The sequence below is a fragment of the Bombus pyrosoma genome, linkage group LG7, assembly GCF_014825855.1.
Source record: "Bombus pyrosoma isolate SC7728 linkage group LG7, ASM1482585v1, whole genome shotgun sequence".
NCBI lineage: Eukaryota > Metazoa > Arthropoda > Insecta > Hymenoptera > Apidae > Bombus > Bombus pyrosoma.
Window position 1 is genome coordinate 2,576,350 of NC_057776.1, and position 26,077 is coordinate 2,602,426.

The following is a 26,077-nucleotide window of genomic DNA, read 5'->3' on the forward strand; positions in this document are numbered from 1 at the left end:
TTACTCCGAATCACTATATTTTTATACACATTAGAAGCATTAGTATTATTAGTGATAGCAACAATAAACGCGTGAAGAAAAAAGAAAAGAGACACGTGGAAACAAAGAAAAAAACAATCATCAGGCGCAATTTCTAGACACCATCTTTTTGTTCCAAGCAATTCATTTTTCTTGGTCATCTGAGCGATTCAAGAAACGATTAAGATTCCATCGCTAAATGTTGAGGCGGAGGCAAGGTCACGAAACAGAAGAAAGAATGGTGGAATAGAAAGGACGTAAGGGCGAATGGTTCGTATGCCTAGAAGAGGGTCAGGTGAAACGTCTACCTGTATCTGACAGTTGTATATACAGGTCGGTCTTCGAAAACGATAGAAATCCATTCGGCCAACAGCGGTAAGTCATTGGTGAATGGCGCGAACAGTTCCTCATCATGGAGCGTGCGCTCGCGTGCACGCGTAGTGGGGCCGCACGGTTTTCGTTTTGCTCGTTTTTCGTGGTCCCTGTCGGGCTTTGCAGGACCTGTACGAGGACTGGTCCGCGATCTACCGTAACCGCATTCCTCCTTACCTCACTTTGCTCCTCGCAGCATCCCTTCCTCGGTTCGCCTTAGCCGCTTCAGGTGACTCCGTGTTTTCTTTTATTTCTCTCCTTTTTCCGTCTTCTTTCTTCTCTCACAGCTCTACACGTTGCTCTTTTGCTCGTCCCCTCCTCTTCTTTTTCACGAAACCACTTTTCTCGTCGCTTTTATTCAACCGATCGCGATGTTACCTCTTTCTCTCTTCATCAACTTTCTCTTCCAGTCCTCCTCTCCCCTTCTCTGTCCCTCTTCCTTGATGCTTCTCTCTTTTTCAACAAACGCTTCGGACAAAAGAGTTCCGAAGCGTACTTACTGTGAAACTTCCCTGGAGAGACTCACACCGAACTTGTTTTACTCGCAATTACACGGAGCTCCAAAGCCGTACAGCGTGCTGTTTACCTGACTACGAAACTTTGATTGTGCAATGCCCATCACGGAGCATGTATACGTGCTCTTACTATTCGTCAGCATTTTACATCTCGGCAGCGGGCAGACGCTTGTTGTTAGTTCTGTCTCCGCGACTCTCACCTCGTGCACGTTCCATTTTCATAGACCTTAATGGTTTGATGTTAAAACGAATGTTTGATGACGGAGTATTGCTGAAAAGTACAGGTACCACGTTTGAAACTATTAGGCAATGAACTGAGGCGATTTATTCGCATATGCACCTACTTCAGAAGTGACACAATTTGAATAATTTTTTGGAACGAAGCAAAAAGCTATTTAAAAGTATACGGAAAAGTTAGTTACGGAACAATTTTCGATTTTTAACTCTGGAAATCCTTATTTGAATGTCATGATAGTTTCTTAACACTGGATTGAACTATTTTTACTTGTATTAGGTTGCTGCATATAAAATGGTCGACTTCACAGGCATGAAGGATTATTCAGAACGTAGTAACTAAAAGTACCGTTTATTTGTTAGATCTCAATTTAAGGCTTATAACTATCCAAGTAGATATAATATGATTAATGTTTCATTTTTAAAAAGGCAAGTTTTTTTATCGGAAAGAACTATGAGTCAACATTGAATTCAAATGTAGTTTTGTACAATTTCAAACTTTGATCTAACAACAAAAGTAGCTCGTAATATTTAATAGAGTTTTCCGAAAAGCTACATTAATAATGAGAAAAATTTAAATCGTATTTGTGGAAGATATAAATATCAAAAATAGATCAAACAGTCATTACCTAACAATGATCAAATACAGATTTTAATTGCAATAATTGTATTTGTAATAACTATAACTATAACTTTGTTTCATAATGGTCAAAACGTATTGAATCTGTTAAATTATAATTTAAGCAATATTATTTTGAAGAAAGTTGTATGTATACGTTGAATGTTTTTTCTTTTATTAAGAATTCGAATACTTCGTTTGTATTGAGCTAAATTATTCCACTTTGTTCTACATCTACTATTATGGGTAACATACTACGAATATACTATATATAAGTAATAAACTACCTATAATAGTAGATGTAGAACAAAGTGCAAATTTTGAGATACTAAGAAAACCACCCTGACTGTTTCGAAAAACCAAATTTATTTCTTCGAATCCTCATACATTTCGAAGTATGTAGAATACCAACTCGTGACAAACTAATTTATCTACATTTAAAAACCTGTTATATTATAAGGATACGTATGCAGGAAATTTACTACAGAAAGATTGTATTAAAACTTCTTTTATATTTTTCTTCAAACTGTTTTGTGATTTAATTACTATCAAGTTTCCGTAGCAGTACATTTGATATTACTCAAATTTTGAAGAAATATTCTGTACCTATAATGTATTCTACAATGTAGCATAAGACCTTTTTGGAATTGCAATTATTTAATTTTTTAGAAACACCTTTTTTTGATAAAAAATTGTCTTCCTTTCATCTGTTGCTATTTTCACAACAAAATTATTAAAATTTTTGAAAATATTTACGCTTCATTTTAAATGATAGATTCTAATTTATGAATTAGAAAAAGATTTCCATTTCAGATGGCCAACTGACTACGTGAATAACTTCAACATTTTGTAACATATTTCATTAAACAAAAAATTGGAAAGTAAAAATAAAAGCTACAGTAATAGTACATTTAAAGTTTTAACTGACTATAATCTCATCATAAATTATTCAGTGATAAACCAACGATACTACTTAATTTTCATTATCATATCCGTGCTATGGAGTTAATTGAGTTATTGCTATATTTATAAGTATCTTATAACATTATTTACGAACATCTTATGATAATTATATGTATTTTAGGATTGACTTGTAATTCTCGATTGCTGGTTAATTGACAAGACTTAAACGGTAATTGATTGTTGGTAAATGATTTTGCTCTTTATTGTACTAAAATAACAAAATACAAAATAATGACCTTTAAATAGCTTTCGTTGTTAGGAAATATTACACTAATAGGATGAAAAAAGATTCAATATGATAAGTTGCACATTACAACAGTATTCGATATTATAACATTATTATTTCATTAAATTTATTATATTGTGAATTATATTTATACATAATGAGTCTATTTGTATGCATGCAAATATGTGCTATAATTTCATATCTGAAATCATGTTTAGTATAAACATTGTTATCCTAAATTATATATTTCATTATTAATTTATATTTGTTTACTTATACAATTAATACTACTAAATCGTAAAAAGAATAAAAGATAAGATGTGTTAAAAATTGTTCAGAATTTTAATAACTTTTCATACTGTTTATTATAATTTATTATTTTTTGACTGCTTACTCGTCTCATTAGCATATTCCATTAATTTATAACTAATTTTGAATCGCATAATTGAAAATATGCGCTGTTAGCCCCTTCCAATATAAAATAAAATTAAAGATAAAAGTATTCACATAACGAAAAATTCGAGTTTTACGAAACTGGGGTAATAAAAATTCGACTACGTTACAGATTAATACTAACCTCAATAAAAAACCGAAAGAGTCATGCTTAAAGTCAATTGGACCATCATTCATTTCACGATCCACTGTAGATCTTCATCAGAAGTGTTAAAAAAATGAATAAAATAAAAAATACATAGTACTTAGTACAATTATATACCTTGATCGGCTCATAACCAAAACGGAGTGAAAATTTATGCAATTCTTCAAATTATCAAAGGTACCTCAGTTCAGCGATTGAAATTCTAAGAAATTATCGATATTCGTGTTGAAATTAGTTGCGTGGAATGATTTACGCTCTTCGCGGACCATAAGCGATATCGCTGATTGTAATCGCTCGATGGTTCCAAGTCTGTGATTAACCAGCTCGTTTAAACGCCACAAGCGGAATATGTATGTACAAATTTTGGATCGTTTAGCTCGACTACTTCCGACAGCTCACAGAAACAAGCTGGGTATGTTTACACTGGTGAGGTGTAATTCCATGTTAACAAAATCCATTCAAAATCTTTAAACGATCGCATTGAAAAGTGCGACTGGCCGACCGACAAATTTATGACTGCAAATAATAGGTGCCCGCTGCATCACTTTTCTTTCATCGTCATTTTGTGTTAACATTGCTTTTATATTACGATCATTTTCACCGCACGTGTCCAACTTTCGCATTACATTACATTATTTATATATTACATTATTTACTTACATCATACCATGATGCAAAGGTGCAAGGATGCAAATGTAACTGCATATATTCATTCGGTCAAGAAACATTTTATCGTTACCTTAAAGATTCGATTCATGAATGCATATTTCTTAATGCATATTCTTTTATTTGTTTCTTTTAACATACATTTAAATCTTTAATTTCTTTTTTTATGCACTGAGGCTATGAAAAATAAGCATAAAAACCAGCATGATTCTACACCTCTGTAAAAAAAGTTTGTGCACAATTGACCTTGAGAATGATTTTCAAGGCCAATATTTTTTTTATTACAACGCATTCTATTAATCACGAGGAACAATAATTTCAGGGGAACGATAGGACAACGTAAATGACACGTTTTCCCAGAACAAAAATGTCAAAGTTTCAATAATTCTTAAACTGGCTTTATTCACAATATGTTTACATTCTGCAGTCAAATGCGGGGAAAATAGCAGTTATTGTTATACGTATCATTACCACCTAATGACAAAATTTGCAACCATTTAGTTGTCAACCCAATAGATGCTCCAGTTCCACGATTATATATCCTATATTTTCCTTTTATCTTGTTCTTTTTCTGTTTATTGAAGCAGCCCAGAAATCGTATTTCTATATTTCCTCCAAGTTTTTCCCCACGATTATGTATTGATTCTATACGGTAAAAACCACATTGAATCGGATATTGTAATTGTTTGAGGAATGTAATCTGTTTACTTAAACTATAAACAATTTCTTCTCTCAAAAAAGAGAGAGAAAGGAAATTTACTACCGTCAAATCTCATGAAGAAGAAGATCGCATGTGAGAAGCAGGTCTGCATCCTATCCACAATGACCGAAACTTCTTATTAAAGAATTAGACACCCGTTTCGTCCAAAAAATTTAAGCATCTTCTAAGCGAAAATTCGCAAATATGTTGCACTTTTTATTGATGTAGACAAAAAAATAGGGCTAATAATATGATTTTCAACAATTCCTGCCCATACGTTTATGGTGAATCGTCCTTGATTAAATCTTTCAATCGTTGCATGCGGATTTCTGTAAGTCCAGATGCTGGCATTTTACAACTGGCGTGTTACAACTTCAGAAGCTGCTTTACAAATGAAAGCAAAAGCTTCGTCGAGTAGCATAGTCATTTGATTGAAGAATTTGAACGCGGCGAATCTTGTAGAGTCGTGAACCTTTTTCTCGAATGATTCATCGCATTGTCATATGATAGATTCTCACTCAACGAACTATTTTATGCAAGTCCAATAGCGAATAAGCACGAGATAAGCAAAAGCAATAATTAACCTTCTTCTTCACGTGCTTTTTCTTTATTCCAGTTGATACGGAAACGACTTGCATTCAGATGTTGCAGTATGAATACTTAATAATCAAATTGTTAATATAGCCGCTGAAAATCGAATTGTCACGGAATGTCTTCTGCATAAAAAGATCTTCCATTAGCCACGAGCTAATTTGTAATTTCTTGTTGCTTTGTAAATAACACATTAATTTTTCATTAAACGTCAATATAAATGTAAACACATTGTGAATAAAGTCAATTTAGGAATTATTAAAACTTTAACGTCTTCTTTCAGAAGAAGAAATGATTCGCGACTCTTGGTTGCCTTGAGACTTCTGTTCCTCGTGAGGAGTAGAATGTATTGACCTGGAAAATCATGTTCAAGGTCAATTTGCCACGAATTCTTTGTACAAATCTCCTTAGATCCAGAGATGTAAAATCACGCTATGGTGCTTTTCTCATTTGTTACACGCCCTGCACGCTGAATAATATCTTCTTTCTCCTATTCGTGGTAACAATAATGTGACATATCTATATTATCGTTAACAAACACGTTTAAAAGGTAATTTCAGAAAGTTTTTAAAGAAAATCTTGTTTTCGAGTTAGAATATCCGGAGATAAAATCTTGGTAAAATACCGGTTAAAAAACGGTAAAAAAACGGTAAAAAAACGTAAAAAACGTGCCATTCATATTAACGCAAGATCAATATTTCAAAATATTTCAGTTTTTAAAAATAAACATTCGTTTTGTTCACAAAAATACACTACGTACAATACGCTTAGAATATAGATTGAGACTTTGCAATTCATCTTGAATTATTTTTAAAAAGTTTAGGTTAGGGAACTAAGGGAGAGCTTACACACAATTTTGCTTCATACATACAATATTATATGACTATCTCAACATGATCACAAACTTCTGTTCGATTAGTCACTTTTTTCATATATTAACTTAACTGTCATATTTCGTATCGTACCAACAAGTGATTTACAAGCTATGAAGAGTATATGAGTAAACGTACATAAATCACAGGACACATAGTTCACTTAGTATAGGCATATATAGAAATCATAAAAAAATTAAGTTAATATGTACTTGTTATGTAATTAATAATTAATATTACAGGTCTATCTCATTAAAGTTTATGTTTAGAATTTGAAAGTATGTCTTCTATGACTTATAGATGTGTCTGTACTTATGAATCCGTTTCACATACGACGATATGTGTAAGATAATTCCCTATATTTTATTTTGTCTGTGTACGCGTGCGTGCCATATTATATTTTACGGAACCGTAAATCAACCCATACAATACGAGTTACGGCTTATCATATTATCACTAGCTGCAATCGAACACATATTCACAAGCGCGTATCGTCTTCGCGCATACGTTCAAAAATCGGAGTTTAACACGCATTTCTGTCAATGCGACTCGCGCAAGCGTGCGATCGAAGGTACGACTGGTTTCTCTAGCTATCGTAGTCGCAGCAACTCGATAGAATTTTCCCCTCGCGCATCAACGACGTAGATCAATGCACAGCCGTGCTAATCGCATTTTCACCAATCCAGATCCCAACGGGGAGTGCGAATCAGCACGTTTGACATCCAGAGAAAAGAGTCGATCTTGCGTAGTTAGACAATTTCAATTAAGTCAGTAAATCTCCATGTGCACAGAAACGCTTGGGTAATCATGAATTACGAGTCTTCTGATATCTTGGTTTGAGCAGTTTCAGCTGAAGGCAGCCGAAGCAACCGGTGAACCGGCTGTCGTTCTCTGTGAAGGCTCGCGCGAGCGACCCTTCGGGGCACTTTACATAGCCAAGGCTCATCGGTTACGCCGGACCTCCCACAGGCCGGCCAGCTCTTTATCATTGGATATCTACCTTCTATACCACATTCACCTTTTGAGTTCATTCTTCTCTTCGCTTACTAGCTATTCTCCTTGTCCTCGTTTCATGTTTGTTTGACCTATACATATTTTGTAATTTTGTTTAGGAAAGTTGAGATGAGAAGAGTTTTTCTGTTTTAGTTCTCGCCATCCGATGATTGAGTCATATTAGATCCGGATATTTTTAAAACAATTGACAGAAAAATGATCGATCGTATAAATAGGCATGATGTTAAGAATCATAGAATAACTTGTCTGAATAGAATAAGCATGTTATTGTCACAGGTGAAATTCGACTAATTATGCGATAAGATAGTAAATTCCAAGCGCCTTATCATGAGTGACCGTCTGGATAGCATCTGGTCACTTCACCCATTCTCAGAGATATATGATAAGTACGACCAAAGCTTTCTCCCACTCCAACCAATAAAGAATATAAATACTCTTCTCAAAATCATCCAAGTTAATCTGAATAAGTCCGAACCAGCCTGAACATTAAAAGTTTATCGTTGCGAACCGCAAATACTATAAAGCGTTTACCATTTAATTATTGTATAAATTGTGTGGAAATAAAGAGCTCGATCTCCTGTTTGGAGATCGACATTCTTTTTTCTAGTCCCTTGTTGAATTTTTATGCGACATTATCAACGTCATAGAAACGAGCAGGAGAAAAATTATAAAAATAATCCTTGAAAAAGAAGCCGAATGTGTTGCGGATGATATACATGTATTGTAAATGATAATAATGATCACACATTATGTAATAATTGCAATAAATATGTTTATTTATAAAATTTGAATTCTTGCCCATTTTCATGGAAATGGACTGCGCTTAACCTGTTAACTGCAGAGTTTAGTTTCAAACATCCCTTACGGGATGCGTAGTTAAAATCAAGCAATGACGAGTATACACGTTGAACGCAGAGCAAGTTCTATTATAAATTTTGCAAAAACAGTAAAGCAAGACGATGAATGATTACATTTTTATTCGATAAAAGACTAACAATTCACTGTTGAAAAAGATATTGTTATTAAAAAATTAAAAATTGCCAAAAAGTAATAAAGTAAAGTACACAAAACAATTCGGGGAATAGCCGATATACGCAGTAAAGTACACAAATGGGGATGCATTGGGGAAAATAATCAACTCAATTTATAAAAAGGAATACATCATACGGAGCATAACCGATATACCAAAGGGAATAATCAAATAATCAAACTTTATTTTATAAAATACGTAATAAGTTTACTGGGAAAATATTTCCTACTTTTTAAATATCAATATTTTAAATATTAATATTTCTTATAAAGGAAACATACCACTAAATGTCATTTACATTATTTTTTATTACAATTTTGAGTTTTTATAGTAAATGGTAATTTTTTATTTCACACGATGGATATACACGTCAACCGCACCGAAATACAGTTTTGGATTGACGTATATACACGTTGAACGCAGTTAAATGGTTAAGGGAAAATATTTATTAATATCAATTAATCATTAATTAATTATTAACTAATATTAATAAATACTAAATTAGGACATAAAAATTCCTGAGTGCCACCCGTTTTCATTAAAATGGGAAAAAATTACAAAATTCAAAGGGTCATATTTATTAAACTGGAACTAGTAAAATGACTTAAACTATTTCCAAAATCACGCGGAATGCATCATATGTACCTTATTTTACAAAAATTCATGACACCGATTATCAAATGATCGATTTGACATGGAGTTGCCGTATATATTCATTTGTCAATTATTTTGTTTTTTTGAATGAATTCAGGCAACTTTTAAATTTTATTGTTCCCAAATTCTATCTGCTCGTTCTTTATTGAGTTTAGATATTTTTTATACTGTTTAGTAGTCGATTGAAGGTTTGCAGTGGAAATGATGTTAGCGAATGTAGTGGAGGAGGAAAGTGGTTGCGTGGGTGAAAGGCCAAAGTAATAGAACTCACTATTGGAATTTATGTATGTTTAAATATAGTGTACAGAGTGTGTGTATATTAAGGATAGAACGAAATTAAAGGTGTACATTACAAATCGATGAAGTTCAGAATGTAGCTGTATTATTTAGATTACAGTGTTAAGAATATTAAATAATGAAATGCAGTTACAACAAAACTTGTATACATGTTTTAAAATATCTATACAAAAATAGCAAAATACTCGATTAAAATAATTTATAAATATTTATAATTAAATTTTTTAATTAAAAAATGCCTAAATATTCTAATCTTCTAGTATCTCATTCTACTTGATGATTGATACGCTACTGATTGAACATGAATTGCTCTGTAGATAAATTATATTAGATTACTTATATAGCTGAATGAGATCACCTAAATATGTGTCTTCGTTATGATTGTATGAAAAAGCTTTTGAGAACAGAGTCAAGCTATTTCAAGGGATACATGTAACAGTGGAAAAAAATTAGTTTTCACAAGTTCATTTTTTAGGAAATTTCAGGGTTATCGGCCCTTTTTTAAATAAAACTCTACATATTTTTTTACACCAGTAGATGCGACTTTTTATTCTTTGAGCAGAAGTATTAAAATTGAAGTATTTATATCGGAAAATGCATAGTTTAAAAAATATTCCGATTTTAACTTTATCAATTTTAGTGTATGAAATACAAGGAAATCATAAATACAAGAGTATCATTTTTTGTCCTTTGTCTTTCATACGCTAAGTTTTACAAAATTAAAATTAAGATATTTTTTAAACTGAACATTTTCAGATACAAGTACTTTACATACATCCACTGGCGCAAAAAAATATATAGAGTTTTATTTAAAAAAATACCGATGGTCCTAAAATCTCCTAAATAAAATGTACTTTAGAAAAAGTTCAATATTTTTATATAGAAAATAAAAAATGCATCAATTGATGGATAAAACAATATAAGATTACATTAAAAAATATCAATAAACTTGAAATCTCGTAAAAATACGATCTACAGAAAATTCTTTCCACCATTACATGTACCCCTTGAAAATGTTTAATTTCATTCTGACACAAGCTTTTTTCTACAATTGTAAATAAAGCCGATATTAAGGAGATCTCATATTGTTGAGACACTCTGTGTATATTTATAAGTTACAAATCGGTAATGGTAAAATGTAGTCTATTCTGAATCTATTTAATTATCAATTTAGAATACGGTATGTTAGAAATACCTTTTTTCCTAATATCAAATTTAGTATTGTAATAAAATTAATATAACATCAAATTTACAGAAATCAGTTAATTTAAAAGTAACATATTGATGAATTCAATGACATAAGAATGTGATACTGTTTTTTTTTTTTGTAACAAAAAAATAATTCTCTGATAGAAACAAATTCATGCCATCGTTCCATTTGTTTGATATAAATCAAACTTTATGTTTTAAGTAATAATTATCGAGCACTCTGGTGACCTTTATCTTGTGAACTATTAAATGTAGCTAATAAATATAAACAATAAACATAATTCATAAAATTAACAATAGAAACGATGGAAACTTAGATGATAAATTTTGCTAAAAATATTAATCGCTTAACATGCTGATATTAATATTTTATATTTTTTTACTAGAAGTTTTCACTGTACTCTATATCATTGAAAAGTAAAAATGATTAGAAATATTATCAGAATTTCTAATCTTCTCATAATTCTTAATAATCCTCAATAATCCTTAATAATTCAAATCTCTTTCAACACCGTATTTGCTCTCATTTTCTCAATAAAATCAATAGGGTCTCAAACATGCAGCCGAAGTTACCGAAACAGTAATACCAATCAATATTATTCGCTGATTTCAATTCTTCATAACAAAGGGAAAAATTCTTTTTGAACCCAAGTCGTTAAAAAAATCTCGATGTGAACGGTAACGATAACTTTATACATTATCCTTTTTGATACTGGTCTCAGTTGCTCACAGTGTGATCGGATAATCATTTAGAATGCATTGATCCAGTTCAGCGGAAATATTGCGTCAAATATCCAATTCGAAGTCTATTATTCAATTGTAGACGCGATTTGTGGCTACTAGCGTGTGCAACTATCACCGGTAGATATATCTACCAGCATTTCCAGTCATATTTCTATTCTCATGACTGAACAACCTGCACAGCCGACCTTGACTCGTAACTCGCTCTCTTCTGGCGTCTGTAAAAAGTACCATTGCCCAGCCCTCTTTTGCTAACAGCCGTACGCGCTTAATGCTGTTCCTCGCGCATTTATCGAACCAAGTACCTAGACTTAATGCTATAGAACCCACTATATAGTAATCCCTTTACGTAAACAATATTGAATCGTTAAACAACTATATGAGATAGTTGGTGCAATTTAAGAAAGAATAGTATAGTTGTCTTATTTGTCTTGCCGATCACGGACTGTAATTTTTAATTTGTAAAACCTATCCCATGAAAGATGTAAGGTAGCAGTGTTATACGGAAGTAGTTCCGTATTTGTTTTTGTTTTTTCTTTTGTTCGGAACAAAATAAAAGTTAAAATATCTGCTAAACCATTGGTTTCTCAACATAAATAGGTCCATAACTTTATATAGGAAATGCAAAGAGAGAATTTGATGTATTAAAAATATATGACTCTGTGAAACCAAATTAAGTTGACCTTCATAAGATCTTTACGGTTTCTCCTTACAAAAGATTACTAATATCAAATTATGTTCTCCTGAAAACCATTTAACTTTTGTTCGAAAGATATTTCAATGTTATGAATAATTTTGGTTATGTTCCCAGGGATCGATATTATACAACACAGACTATAATATATGTGCATAATATCCAGTACTCGAAGAGTTAAAACTACGTACATATTTTTATTTGACTTCCTTGTTACACAATGAACTCTAGCAATTATGCAGCTAAGAATATCGTATAGCCGTACTAATAACCGTATACCTTCGTTCGTTAAAGACAATAATTAGCACACTCATATATAGTACATAAAAAAAGTTATTATGTACTATCCTGTGTAAAAAAGTAACGTACCTATCATCCTTTACAATACTTTCTCTCCTCGTGTTTATTCTTGTTAACTCAAATAATTTTTTTCGTCTCCTCACGAATTTCGGGTTTACACGAAATATGTACATTGTAATTCGTGAGCTTAAGCGTGTACAACTCCTAAAGCTACGGATTATTAGGAATTCTTTACGGACGATTGTATCGAATCAGATTGGATCGGAGGACGGTATTGGAGCCCTTGGAGCCGAACGTGTATCTATTACGTATGCGTTTACAAAGCGTGACACGAACGCCCAAAGCAATCGTGCAATATTACCTTTCTTCCATGGCAAACGTTAAGAGAACTCTTAATTCACTGAAATGGGATAGAAGCCTGTTACCGTATGTAAGATCGCCAATAATAATGGCTAATGAAATTTGTTCTCATACTCGTTCTGATTGCTCCGTGTATATCTTCGTGTACGTATCAAATATCAAATATCGTGTACATGTTGTTTATTAAAACTGAGACGTAATAAATTTATTGATTGCAAATGATGGATAAATTATATCTAGTATTATTTCAAATTTTTACTGCATATAATCTCTAGAAATTATAGATATTTAGTGTATTTCCTACTTTTCCAATCATTATAATTTAATACTTTTTAAAAAATTTAGATTAACATATTTAAGTTGAGAATAAGAATTTATAAAAATGTATTAAAAGATTCAAAGTTATATTACGGAGTTTAAGAGAGTATGATAATTCGATGTAAGTGGTAGTAAATGAAAAAAGATTCTGAACAATAAACATATACAAGGCACCTAATATAAAGGTAACGTTATACATAAATAAATGTATTTTAACTGGTTATAAAGTACACTGGAAAAAATACTTATTTATGTAGAAAAGTCTTCGGGAAAAGGCCTTGAAACAAAATTCTTTTGCAGTGTATTGCTCTCTACGTTGCATGTAACACTATAGTTTTTATTATTACAATTGGAAAGTGTATATGAGCCGTTCAGAAGTCATTGATCAACTTCACAAATTGAAAAATAGAAAAAAGTGATGATATAAACGTTATTTTTTAAAATGGCGTTGATACTTATTGTTATTCATGCGATTTCCTTATGGAAAATGGAATTATTGTTTCTTGAGAATTGATCATTAGTTATATTAACCATGTAATGAAGTTGAAAAATTTACAAAAAGTGCAGCTTATCACTTTGGCTTGTGATCACTTGCAGCTGAATAATTTGTTTTCTTTCATTATTTATAGCCGCATCAAGAGAATGAAAAGTTACGATTAAAGACTTGATTTTGTAAATTTATCTAAATTAACATTTTTAGTTATTATATTTGAAGTTATTTTATTTGTGTCTTTCAATGAAGTTGAATTTATGTTTTAGAAATTACTTCACTTTACTTCACTGTTTGATCTTTAATAAGTTAACAAAATGCTAATTTTATAAAAATTCATTACCTCCAAGTTTTTTTCAATTTCACTACCAACTTTTGGAATAATCCAATACATACACAAGCCTATGAAAGCATTTCAATAAAGCCGGTATGTTGAGCACGTGACAAGAATGGTGATAGTGATGTTTACACTGATAATTCGCATGATTGCAAACTAGCGGTACTTTCCAGAACGAGTGTTGAGTATGAAATATGAATACTTTCATGATACTTGCGAATACTTTCACGATGAGACGATAGGGAAATGATATTTAAAAAGAAGAACTACAAGAGTGCGAAAAACCGGTCACTGACTTGTTTGGTTACGCAACGGTTTCTAATATGCAAGGACGAAAAGTCCGTCGGACAAAAATGTATCGATAGATGAGCGATCAATAATCGATAATTTGCGAAAATTAGCGTAGGCGCTGTATAATGCTTACATTTGTAATACATGCGTGTTAGACGAAGTTGTCATTACCGGCATTACCGGGTTGCATCGAGATGTGAAGGCATCCTGTTCTTTTTTTTTATAATTTACACGCGATTTCGGGACATGGATATAAAAGTTTTCTATGATAAGTGTTTAGTTTTCGACAAACAAGGCAACAAATAAAATGTTTTGACGCAGAAAAGCGGCCTTATGTGGCACGGACTTCGGATCCAACAACCGATTCCAACTGAAATCCGCGTTCCCGCGAATTCATCTGCGATGCAAGGGAGAGATTGAATGCTGCATTTGTCAAAAGAGTGCGCGACCCTATCGCGTGGCTGGAACAATGGCGATTGATCCTTCGCGTTATTGTGCAAAACAAAACGGAAAAGGAACAACAAGAAGCACACAATACTATAATGGGCACAATCCATCGTAGCACGAAGGAACACGCCTCATTGCCCGGGTGCACGAATCGTTAATCGGCCGACTTCAAAAGAGTCAGCAATTAAACATATAACGAACCTAATCGTGACAGAACGTTGTTTACGTTCGTGCATTGTTTAATTACAATAATCTCCCATGGGCTTATGTGAATGATGAATGATGAAAGCAACAAAGAATGATTCACCTCACGTGAGATTTGATGGAGAAAAATTATCTAATGACACGATTCTTCCATGGATCTCATTGTTGTTGGAAGTACAGAAGTACTGATGATGATAATATTTTCAAACACATTAACGATATACAAATGATCCAGAAACTTAAGTGCACCTTATAATAAAACTAATTTGATTATAACAAGGCTCTATAGAATTTCATAGCAAAATTAATGTATTCTATGTCAAGGAGAGCAATTAAGAGTTATTTCAGAGCTCAGACAGAATTCTCACAAAATATTAATATAATCTACAACTAATGATAAGACTGCGCGAATACTTTTTTTATTTCTTCTTATCTGGTTAAACAGTTGAACTAATATTATTAGTGAAATTTTACAAGTTAGTTATTTTTAAAATCATGCAATCAGTACAAAGAAAAGGCTATCTCAAGGTCAAATGACAAATAAAATCAGTAATAACAAATAATAATAATAAATACGGATGTTACATCCGTAATCTTGTCATGAAACATAATCCATCCCTCGATCAAGATGGCCACCAGCTGTCAAGCCATATTAACTCCAGCCCATAATAATCCTAAGGAATCGCCATAACATTTAATATTTTTTACAGTCCATTGTTACAAACATTTTAAAAGTCGAGAAGTTTCTTAGGGTTATTGTTCATTGCGATAAAACACGGGAAAGCTTTCCCAACTCCACCCTCGAGTAACCGTTGGTGGAGAACGGCCAGCACCTATCAATATTTTCGTATAAATATCGCCGTCACAGACCATATTCTTACTTGCTATCGTCCTTTCGACCAGAATACATCTCAGTTTGTTACTCAATCAGTCGACATCTAAGCTTGTTATCTTTAAAACTCAGACAGAGAGCATCTCAGAGCGTTTTGCGTAAAGTTGTTATAGAAGAAAAAGTAAAGCACATCAAATTTGACAATAATTTTGCATTTCGTACATGGTATTATTCTGTGATAAATATTTACCCTAGAAATGTCAAAACTTTCCAAAAAAAAAAAAAAAAAAAATTATAAAAAGAAAATAACGGACATAGAAGAAAACTGTTCAGTGTGCGATGAACATGAAACTTCAGCAACTGAAAACGGCATGGGAACACGTGAAAAGCTATTTACAGCCGAATCAGAGTTGAATATTATAAATAAGCGTTTACGTAAGGGCAAAAAGAAAAGAAATTATCGTTGACGGCAAAGGGTGAAACTGATGTAGACAACCAACGTATCGAAATTGGGCCGGATGAGACAGTTTGGATCGAAATAGATGCAAATCCCAAACCTGGCAGGACATCAGTTCATAATATTTTTAGGGATATGCTAAACGGCATATAATGAAAGGACAAGTAAAGATGGCATTTTATCTTATCATTGATCACCGTATAAAATGTACGGAAAAAGAAGCATTTAGAGCATTGGAAACCAGGGAGCTAGATGCAACAAAACTAGATGCATTTATTGCTCTGCTATATGCTCGCGGTGCATATCAGGCAAAAAATTTAGATATTTCATATTTGTGGAATAAAATTTGGAGACCTGCATGTTTTTCAAAAGCAATGAGCAGAAATGACTTTGAAGAAATTATGAGGTTTATACGATTTGATAATCAGAGCGAAAGAAGCCAACGTTTACGAACCAATAAATTTGTAATGGTATCTACAGTATGAGGCCAATTTACAAAGAATTCACAAAATTCCTAGTTATAAACCTAGTGCATACATTACTTTTATATAAAGAATCGCGGGAAAATCAGATTAACTACTACAAAAAACTTGTCAAGTAAAAAATTGTGAAGGTTACAAAATTACGAAAATTTGTCTAAGATGCGGGAAATATTTATGCGGCAAATGTACATTTGATAATAAGATAATTTGTAAGAAATGCAGCGATGTTGAATAAGATATATCTCTATGTAAATAAAAGTGTTATTCTATTTAAGTCTATAATTGAAATTAAACAAAAGTAAATTTGGACGAAATTTTATGGAAGTTTATCATTTTATAAACATTTAGTTATAAATTAACCATTGGCTAAGTTGAATCATAAAAACTATTACTTCTTTAATCGCCGGCCATCTTGACCGCACACGGTAGGAATAGGTATTATAGAATAGGAATATAGGAATAGCATTTCGCCTTTAGCATTTGTCTCTCTCTTCTCTTTAGTGAAAAAGTCAATGAGGGAAACCTTATTTAATAACAGATTCCTTCTTCTTGGGTGGTGGCATTTACATTTTACTTTACTGCAAAAATTTATGTTGTCTCTGAGAAATTAAAGACGGCACACATGTATTATTATTTTGTTCGGGACTGTGGCATTATAAGCAGTATCTTATTATGTGATGCCGCGGCGCACCTATATCGGGTAAAGCTGATGCCGCGATGCCGGCAGCATATGGAACTCGAAAGTTTATATCTTGATAGTTGATGATGTGACAAACATGTGATTAATGCCAGTTAAAAGAATATGCAAAAAATACAGGTTTCCATTAAAAAATGTTAATATGATCTTTACAGGATGTTTCAAGATTATCGCAAACAAATAAAAGTACATTCACTTTAATGTATAGTATACATTAACCCCAAAATCTCAACAAATATAGTATATTCTGCCCAGTTTGATACAATTTTCGTCTGAAACATTTTTTCGTATAATTCATATTTGTCAAGATATTTGAGCGCTTCAAGTTAAACCGGACGCACTATATATACATCTCAACGAAAATGTGAGAAATAGTTGCCTAAATGATCCTTTTCAAAATTTTACTGTTGTGTTGTATAAATTGACGTATTTTAATAACATTAACCTGACTTGTCCTAATTACCAAAAAATTATGATTATCTTGATAAAAAATACTCGTTTATAATAGATAATTAAAATATTAATAGATAGTATTTTATTATGTTATGAGTGTACACCATCTTGTTGGTTCAATAATTCAAAATAGCTCTTGAGTCTTTTTTTAAGTATAATTTAATCATCTGATTAAACCATTAAATTCATTAATTACTGAAAACAATTGCACGTGGGATAAGATAAATTATTAACTTAAAACTTTTCAATCTGTCCTATTCTGTTCTATTCCGTTCTACTCTGTTCTATTCTGTTCTATTCTGTTCTATTCCGTTCTATTCCGTTCTATTCCGTTCTATTCCGTTCTATTCTGTTCTATTCTGTTCTATTTTGTTCTATTCTGTTCTATTCTATTCTATTCTTTTCTATTCTGTTCTATCCCATTCTATTCTATTCTATTCCATTCTATTCTATTCCATCTTATTTTATTCTATCGTACATATAATCGGGACAAAGATAAGTGAACAGATAGTGAAAAATATTAATTTCAGTTGTTTACTAAATAATCTATATACTATGAGAATATATATATATAATAAATGAAACTTAAATAAATAAAACTTTTATTAAATTTCATTGATACCTATCTTTACTATCTGTCCAATACCTGATTTTTTCTATATGTTAATTTATTCAATTTTTACAAATTTTTCGAGTTACTTCTTCTTATTGAAAGAATAAATCTTTTACTTGCACAAACCTTATTTCCACATTTTTGAATTCATTGTAAAATCAAATCTTAACAAACACGATAATAAACACCATTAAAAAACCGTTATTTCGCAGAATAATTACGTACATTCAATAAGAAAATTTTTATTAAATGTACTGTTATACTGTATCCTTAGAGTTATCTGATATTATGTAATAAAATTTTGCATCATCGAATCAAATATTTTAAACGAATTTACATAATGTTATAGCGGAATCGGATATTTGCACGTTCGCGACAAGAACGGAGCATTTTCACATCGTTAACAAACCATCGACGGCGCTGTTCACATCAAACACCAGGCCAAAACCATTGCGGGAATTATACGAGGCTGCTGGTATAGTCGCTGTCAGAAGTTTGGATAGTCTGAGAAGGGATGGAAGCTCTATGGATATGTTCCTCTGCACGCCCGTCCTTGGGAAGAGAAGGCGAGACCAAAGTCTCGACATCGAATCCAGGATCGTAAGTATACATATGTATTTTCGAGTATGTGGATTTGTGTATACCTTGCGTATGTTCGAGCATGCTTCAAAAGGCAACATTTTTATTTAGATACAAATTATCATAATTATTTTGTTCTTATCATGCATTCTTATCAATTTTTGTATGAACGGATTGTAATACATGAAATAGTTTTTTCGACTAAAATAAGTGTTTTATTTTTCATTATTAGAGTAAGTTAATTAAATTCTTTAATCATCAAAATCGACATATTTTTAGCATCAATGGCATATTTCCAATAGTGTTCAAATAATATTTGATCATATCAATGAAAGTAATTATCATTGCCAACAACCACATACGTGCAGCTGATGTAAGATTAAAAACTATTTTAAAAATACTACTTAAAAAATATATTATTTGAAACGAATCTAATCCTACAGTATTTTCAGCCTTTATTATCATTGCTAATAGCCACATACATGCAGCTGATGCAATGTTAAACACCATTTTAAAGATAATTTTTAAAAAATATATTGTTTGAAACAAATAGCTTTTAATATTGCATCAGCTGCACATATGTGGTTATTAGCAATGATGATAAAGACTGAAAAAACTGAAAATTAGATTTTATTATACCACATCTTATAAAATCGTCGCAGGTTTACCCCTTCTTTATTTTTAAAATTGGTATCGCTAAGAAAAATTTCTTTAAATGACATATGGTGTGTTTATTAAAAAAAAATCCTTTTTAAAAATTGTACTAATAATTTAAAGCAAGTAACTTCATTTCTGCATATCTTCACAGAGTAAGAAATTCTTTATAAGATATTTTTTGATTTCTTGCAATGAAATGACTAATCTAATCTATTTATAATCTTTTTTATAATGCATAATTTACACATAAATATGTCTTTTAGCTTTTACATTAAGGAGAATATTCAATAATTTTTAACACCATATCAAATATATGACACGCGAAATTAAAAAGCATGAATCAACATTTAATTGTATGTAAATCTAGCCCAAGCAATCAAGACTCTTGATTCTTGAAATTTTAGGTAAAGAATTCAAGGCATTCAAATAAACATTTCATATGTAACATAATACATATATGACGAGTTAATTGAAGGTTTCTATATAATTACAAATATATTATACGAAATTAAAAAGGTTAAAATATTTGTCCTCACAGGGATATGAGAACTTTCCTCTGAAACAAATTTTCATATGTAACAGTAGTGTTATTGAATCATAATGTTTGTTGAAACTTCGTAACTTCGTGATACAAGTTTGGTTGCGGAAAGCTGCTTATCTATTCACTTACGGTTTATAATTTTCATATTTATATTTTAGATGTATTTATTTGATTTTGAGTGGAAAGACTGTTTTTCTTAAAAAACGATATATATTATAATTTATGTTCAACGAATTTAATACGCGATGCGATGAAATATATATGAAATGCTTATATAAATGCTATAATTATTCAATAATTAGTATTTCTATCGGTAATTTTTATTTCACGCTATTTTCCTGTGTTTTAGGAATATGAAACAGTTACCTCAAAATTATTAACCACAACTAGTATACATTTCATTATTAGGAGTTGTAAAAATAATTATATCTAAATTCCGTAGTGCTTTATAAATTATCTCGAAATTTTCGAAACAGTCGAGATATTGTTTCTACTATTTGCATATTTCTTATGCATATTTCTTATTATAAAAATATGTAATACATGTACATGCTTATAGTATATATATATACAGTATATCTGTATGATGATCATGGAACATAATGGTGAGTTATTTAATGACGCTAGACTTAATTAATTATGTTATAATCCATTACATATATGTATGTATATATTTTGTCCCTTCAAGTAAAGTAAAAGATTTTAAAGACAAACATAAAACCTTAATTTGTAAAAAAATGTTCTACAACTAAGTAGAGATGGGCAATTAAAAAAATATAATAATCGAATGAATAATTTTATTGAAGTTATATAATAAATTACACAATATTGTACACAGTAAACCTTTACAAACAATCCAAGACCATTTCTAACGAATTTTTTCTTAAATAATATCATAATAATATTTGCTAACGTAACGCAACGCAACGAAACACCTGTGCGAATCACGAACATGATTAGAATGTAGTGGTCAGAAAGGATTGGACTTAACTAGACTACGAGTTTCGTATCTGTAGGACTTGGTATATGATCTTGTTGGTATGATCACATTATGATAGGATGGCCCAGCATAAGCAGGTTCAATGGCAGATGTCATAAGTCAGGGAGACATATATTGAATCCTACAGGGTGGTCTCTGTCGAGAAGCATGAACCACTATATAATGATACACATTGTTTCCTCGGGTTGTCGTTTCGTTAATGCATTGGTTTCTTAATAACAAACAATCCAATTCCTGCGACTTGGAATGATCCCTTGTGATTTACTCTAGGGATTATTTTTATCCAGGACTTATTTTTCTTATTATTTACATTCCTTAGTATTTTAATTAGTATCGTTTTTAATCTCAAAAAATTATAGTGTAAGTCGAGTGCTGGATCTTTATTGAGAAAAATTCACATTTTAGTGACGATAGACAATTATGCAATTTCTTCTCACAAATGAAAATGCATAGAATTAGTATAGTGATACATAGAGTAGAAAGGATAACAAGATAGTAAAAGGATAACAAGATTTGTTATCCTTTTTGAGTAACAAAACATAAGAAGTTCCCCGTGTCTTTCGCAGCATTTGTTATCGCCAGTATTAGTGTTATCGGATGACATTATGGGAATTCTCATAATCCTACTACTGATATAGCATTAGCTAAATACAAAATTTGCAGTGTACGATTTTGCAATATTTCCAAAACAGTCTGTTACTATTGTACCAGCACTAGTCAGGTTAGGTATGTAGTTCATTGTATTGTTCTGTTGAATTTAAAAGTTCCTATCTCGAAAGCGGAGAGTGCAAAAGACACGAGTTTGTGAAACGTTTTAATGTGTCAGTTACGAGAATATATAATTAAAGAATCAGGTTCCTATTCAAAAATTTTAATATGATCTTTATAGGACATTTCGAGGTCATCGCAAAGCCAACAGACAAAAGTATAGTATATCCTACTCAATATTATACAATCTTTATCTGAAACATTATTTCGTATCATTCATATTTTTCGAAATAATTGGATGTTATGAATTAAATCGGGCACACTGTATAATGTATTCAATGGGTTCTATAATAGATAGCTTTGTAGAATATTGTAGACGTTACATGTAATTACATACATGTTTTATGAGACATAAGAATATAACGGAATGTTACCTGCGAGTAAACTATGACTTACTTTTTTTTATAACTGCTTTTAATTTTTTATTTTTTCCATCTGAAATTCAGTAACTAGAATTGTTATAAATAAATCTTTCGATGCCAGTAGGATAATGTACTAATCTATTTCTAAAATGTAACTTTAAATTCTATGAATTAAATAAATAGTGAATCATGAACATTAAACGACTGTGATAATTACAGAAGGTATGATCATATAGGTACATTATATATTATTTTCGTCGAAACAAAAGTATTTGCATAACCTACGATCGTATAATATGAAACATTAACTTACTTTATATAAACTAGCTATTTTTCCCTAAAATAATCACGAGAATCTTCAAGTGACTATCGAAACTATCACATACAAAATTATTTATTGCGTATATACTTGTACCTTACGTTATACAGGTAATTTATCTTATATATATATATTGGTGTTAGAACGAAACCTTCTTTTCTTAGAATAAGTTCACCGAACCACGTAAGTACAAGTAAAATTCGTCATATACGTATATCAGGTCACCTTTTCGTATTTCCGTTTCTGTTACTATAAGTTCCAAATGGATTTTACGAAATGAAATTGTAACTTGTTTCATTATCTTGTATTAAACGGTTAAATCATTCTGTGCGACTGGGGCCATACATCCGCTACTCGCATTACAACTCTCTACTTCGGCATGCAGGATTATTAACAATTGAGGACTTCCAAGCCCGAATTTCGGCCGAGATCCTCTTTGTCTCATTTTTTCTGTTTCCTCTTATATTTTGTAATCAAACAGATATAATTTATGATTGAATCAAATCAATCATTCGGTTGGCAAAACCGAAATTCTTTGCAGAGATCGAAGTTTTATTAATTATGTATATAAAATATGGCACAACTTGTGGAGTTCAATGATTTTGAATTATGTTGACAAGATCAATGTCTTGAATAGTTCCGCCATACAGGCTGTCAAGAAATTTGTCTCAAACTTTAGTATCATGTATTGGATTGGCAATTAAGTGATTGTGGATTTTGTTATTACCGCAATCCAACTCAAGTTAGTTGCCAACCCAATATAATAGCATTCATCAAAGAAGCAAAAAAATGCTTAGCGAACAAGCAAAAAGCTACCATATTATAACTCTGAAACTTATGACATTTTTGGACTTATGTTTCTTAAAATCTGTTTGTTTCCTATGATAAGTACTATAGTATATAAGTTTGATCCTGAGATTTCATTCCAGCTTTTTAAAACACTGTATATGTAACTACTATTCAATCTTAATTTCAAAGGCGTGCAATGTACAGATAATTACACACATGTATTTTGATGTTAAATTTTGTATTTCTAATATTTTGATGTTACATTTTGTATTTCTAATATTTTGATGTTACATTTTGTATTTCTAATATTTTGGATGGATTTTGGATAGGTTTTGGTTACATGCATATATTTGGTATACTGTCCCATTATATAGAGATAGGTGATAGATTTTAAAGAACCAATTTGTAGAAAATCGACATAAATTTGCAATCTTCACCCATCAACACTTTAGGCAATAATACTTTATAATATTAATACTTTTCTTGTTTACGTTTGTGTAACAGAATATTAAACTTTATTACATACGTGTATTCATGGAATTACTTAAGACTTAAATTTAATAATACATATCAAGATCATTGAAATCAGTGAAATGTGTCTTATTTGATATAAATACCGAGGTTTCTTTGGAGAAATCTTGGGATCCATGATTTCTCGAAGCTAGATTTTTCAAAGCTCGATTCGAACACGAATCAACTCAGATACTTTTCTTCTCTTTCTTCTTTTTTTCCCTCTTCGCTTACTAATTTTAACTACTAATATACTAATTTTAACCGCCTTTTATTTAAAGGCTGAAATCAACACGGATTACATTCCGTTGTACAATCAGACTGATATGAGACATATGGAATACGTGTTCCACATAAGAAACGCTGAGTCCACGGCCGTACTGGCTTGATCTTTTATTGAATTGTGATATGTAAATAAGGAAATAGATAAGCCATCTGTCTCTTCTGTTCCTAAAGAGATATGTAAGTGGTATTAGGTGACTACATATATGGAACATTGTTGTTAATGGTGTGTAGTAAATATTAATTTGCTTTGGATCAGCCAATTGTATATTATGAAAAATTTCGTTGAATAAATATCAACGATAACCACAGAAACATGCATCGAACAGTATAGACCCATCACTATATGATTTTTATGTCTTTGCCTAAATGAAGAAAAATGAGTTGAAGAATATGATGTTATAATAGGATGACGTTAGAAAGTTGAATGCAAATTCTTTGAAAACGCACTTTATGAATTACTTGTTGATAAAAATTTTTGTAGATGCCGAGGAATGATATTCAAAAGCGGTAGTTGAATGTAAATTTACATGAGCAATAAAATATACTTTCCCGTACTACATTACGTGCTCGAACTCATAAACATACTTGAACGATTCGTTTTTTCCATCGCGTGAAAGTCGACCGAAAAAAAGGAAGAAATTTTTCGATATACGGGCTCGGATAATTCTCTTCTTCGCTTCGACACAAATTACGTAGTGCAAATACCCCGTAAAATATTGTCTTTCTCTTTCACGTTCGGCGAATCAGTTGTCAACGTTACGCTCCACAAATAAGCGACGGCCTGAACGAGTCCTTGATTAATCCAATCGAATTCAGTTTAAAAAAGGTGAATCCAGAAAGAAATTAATAATAGAATTTATTTGCATTATACGATTCGAAACGATATTTAGAATAAAATAAGCGACTTTCAAATAATTTTCCTCTTGTCCCTTATAAACAAAATATCGTTCAAGCAAAAAACACGATATTTTTTACATTTCGCTTCATATCTGAAAAACTCTTTGTCATACGTGAAAAAGTTCCAGTAAAAAGTTATAGATTATAAAATTATCTGTAAAATAAGACCTGTTACGTTACAATAAATCCAACTTTCAGGGTAAAAAATACGAGATAGTTAATAAAAAGTTATAAGAAGTTATAAGAAGTTAATAAAAATAGTTACGAAAATGTCCATTTTTGTAGCGATTTCGGAAAAGAAGGAAGGCATCTATATTTGATATATATATTTCTCTTTGTATTCATATATATGTTCGCCAATTATTCCAAAATGTCTTTTCCAAGACTAATCGGGATGATTCCTTTTACAGGTTGTATTTTTACCCGTTAAAAAATAATAAGTAAACTAGTCATAGTAAACCATTTTTGTTTAGAGAAAATTAATATTTTTGCACCGACTTTGTATATGTTCATCAAAGCCTCCGGAATGCTTTGACCAACTGAGATGATTCCTTTTGTATCTCGTAGGGCATGGTTTACCGCTGGTTCAGTTACAAAACCTTTTTGCCGTTGTTTTTTATAAACTATTCTTTTGCAAAAATCCAATTTTTATGTATGTTCATCGATTAATCAGGATTGGGTTGAGCTACCGAAATAAAACCTTTCGCATCTCCCAGGGATAGTCCACCGATCGGTTCTGTTTGCAAAATTTTTCTAGTTTGTTCATTGTTAACTATTGTTATTGTAAAAAATTTGTTGTTCACCAATTTCATTTTCGTGTGTTCAGTGCTTGCTCTGTAATTATTGGACTGATATCGACATGATTCCAAAGCAGAGGACTGGATGAGCGCTTTAAAATTGCGTTTTATAATATAGGCTTCTGCTCGTTTTCTCTTCGCAGAAAACATTGTTCTGCTGATTCGTTTTCTGACATAAGTATGGTTTCATTGCAAACTTCTCTATCACTGCTCAAAGTATAATATCGATGGCAATGTGCAGCTGGTTTATTCTTTATTAGCATGCGGAACTGGTCAGAC

The 26,077-nt window shown here is 31.4% G+C and overlaps 1 protein-coding gene across 2 annotated transcripts in view; it reads left to right on the top strand.

Annotated features, from left to right (window-relative positions):
• Positions 1-26,077, top strand: part of LOC122569018 (serine-rich adhesin for platelets) — a 206,304-nt gene that overhangs the window by 143,825 nt on the left and 36,402 nt on the right. For both annotated transcript variants that reach the window (XM_043729457.1, XM_043729458.1), the window contains exon 2: positions 18,644-18,894. In XM_043729457.1, coding sequence (XP_043585392.1) covers positions 18,644-18,894 — 251 coding nt within the window. The remainder of the gene's footprint in view (positions 1-18,643; positions 18,895-26,077) is intronic.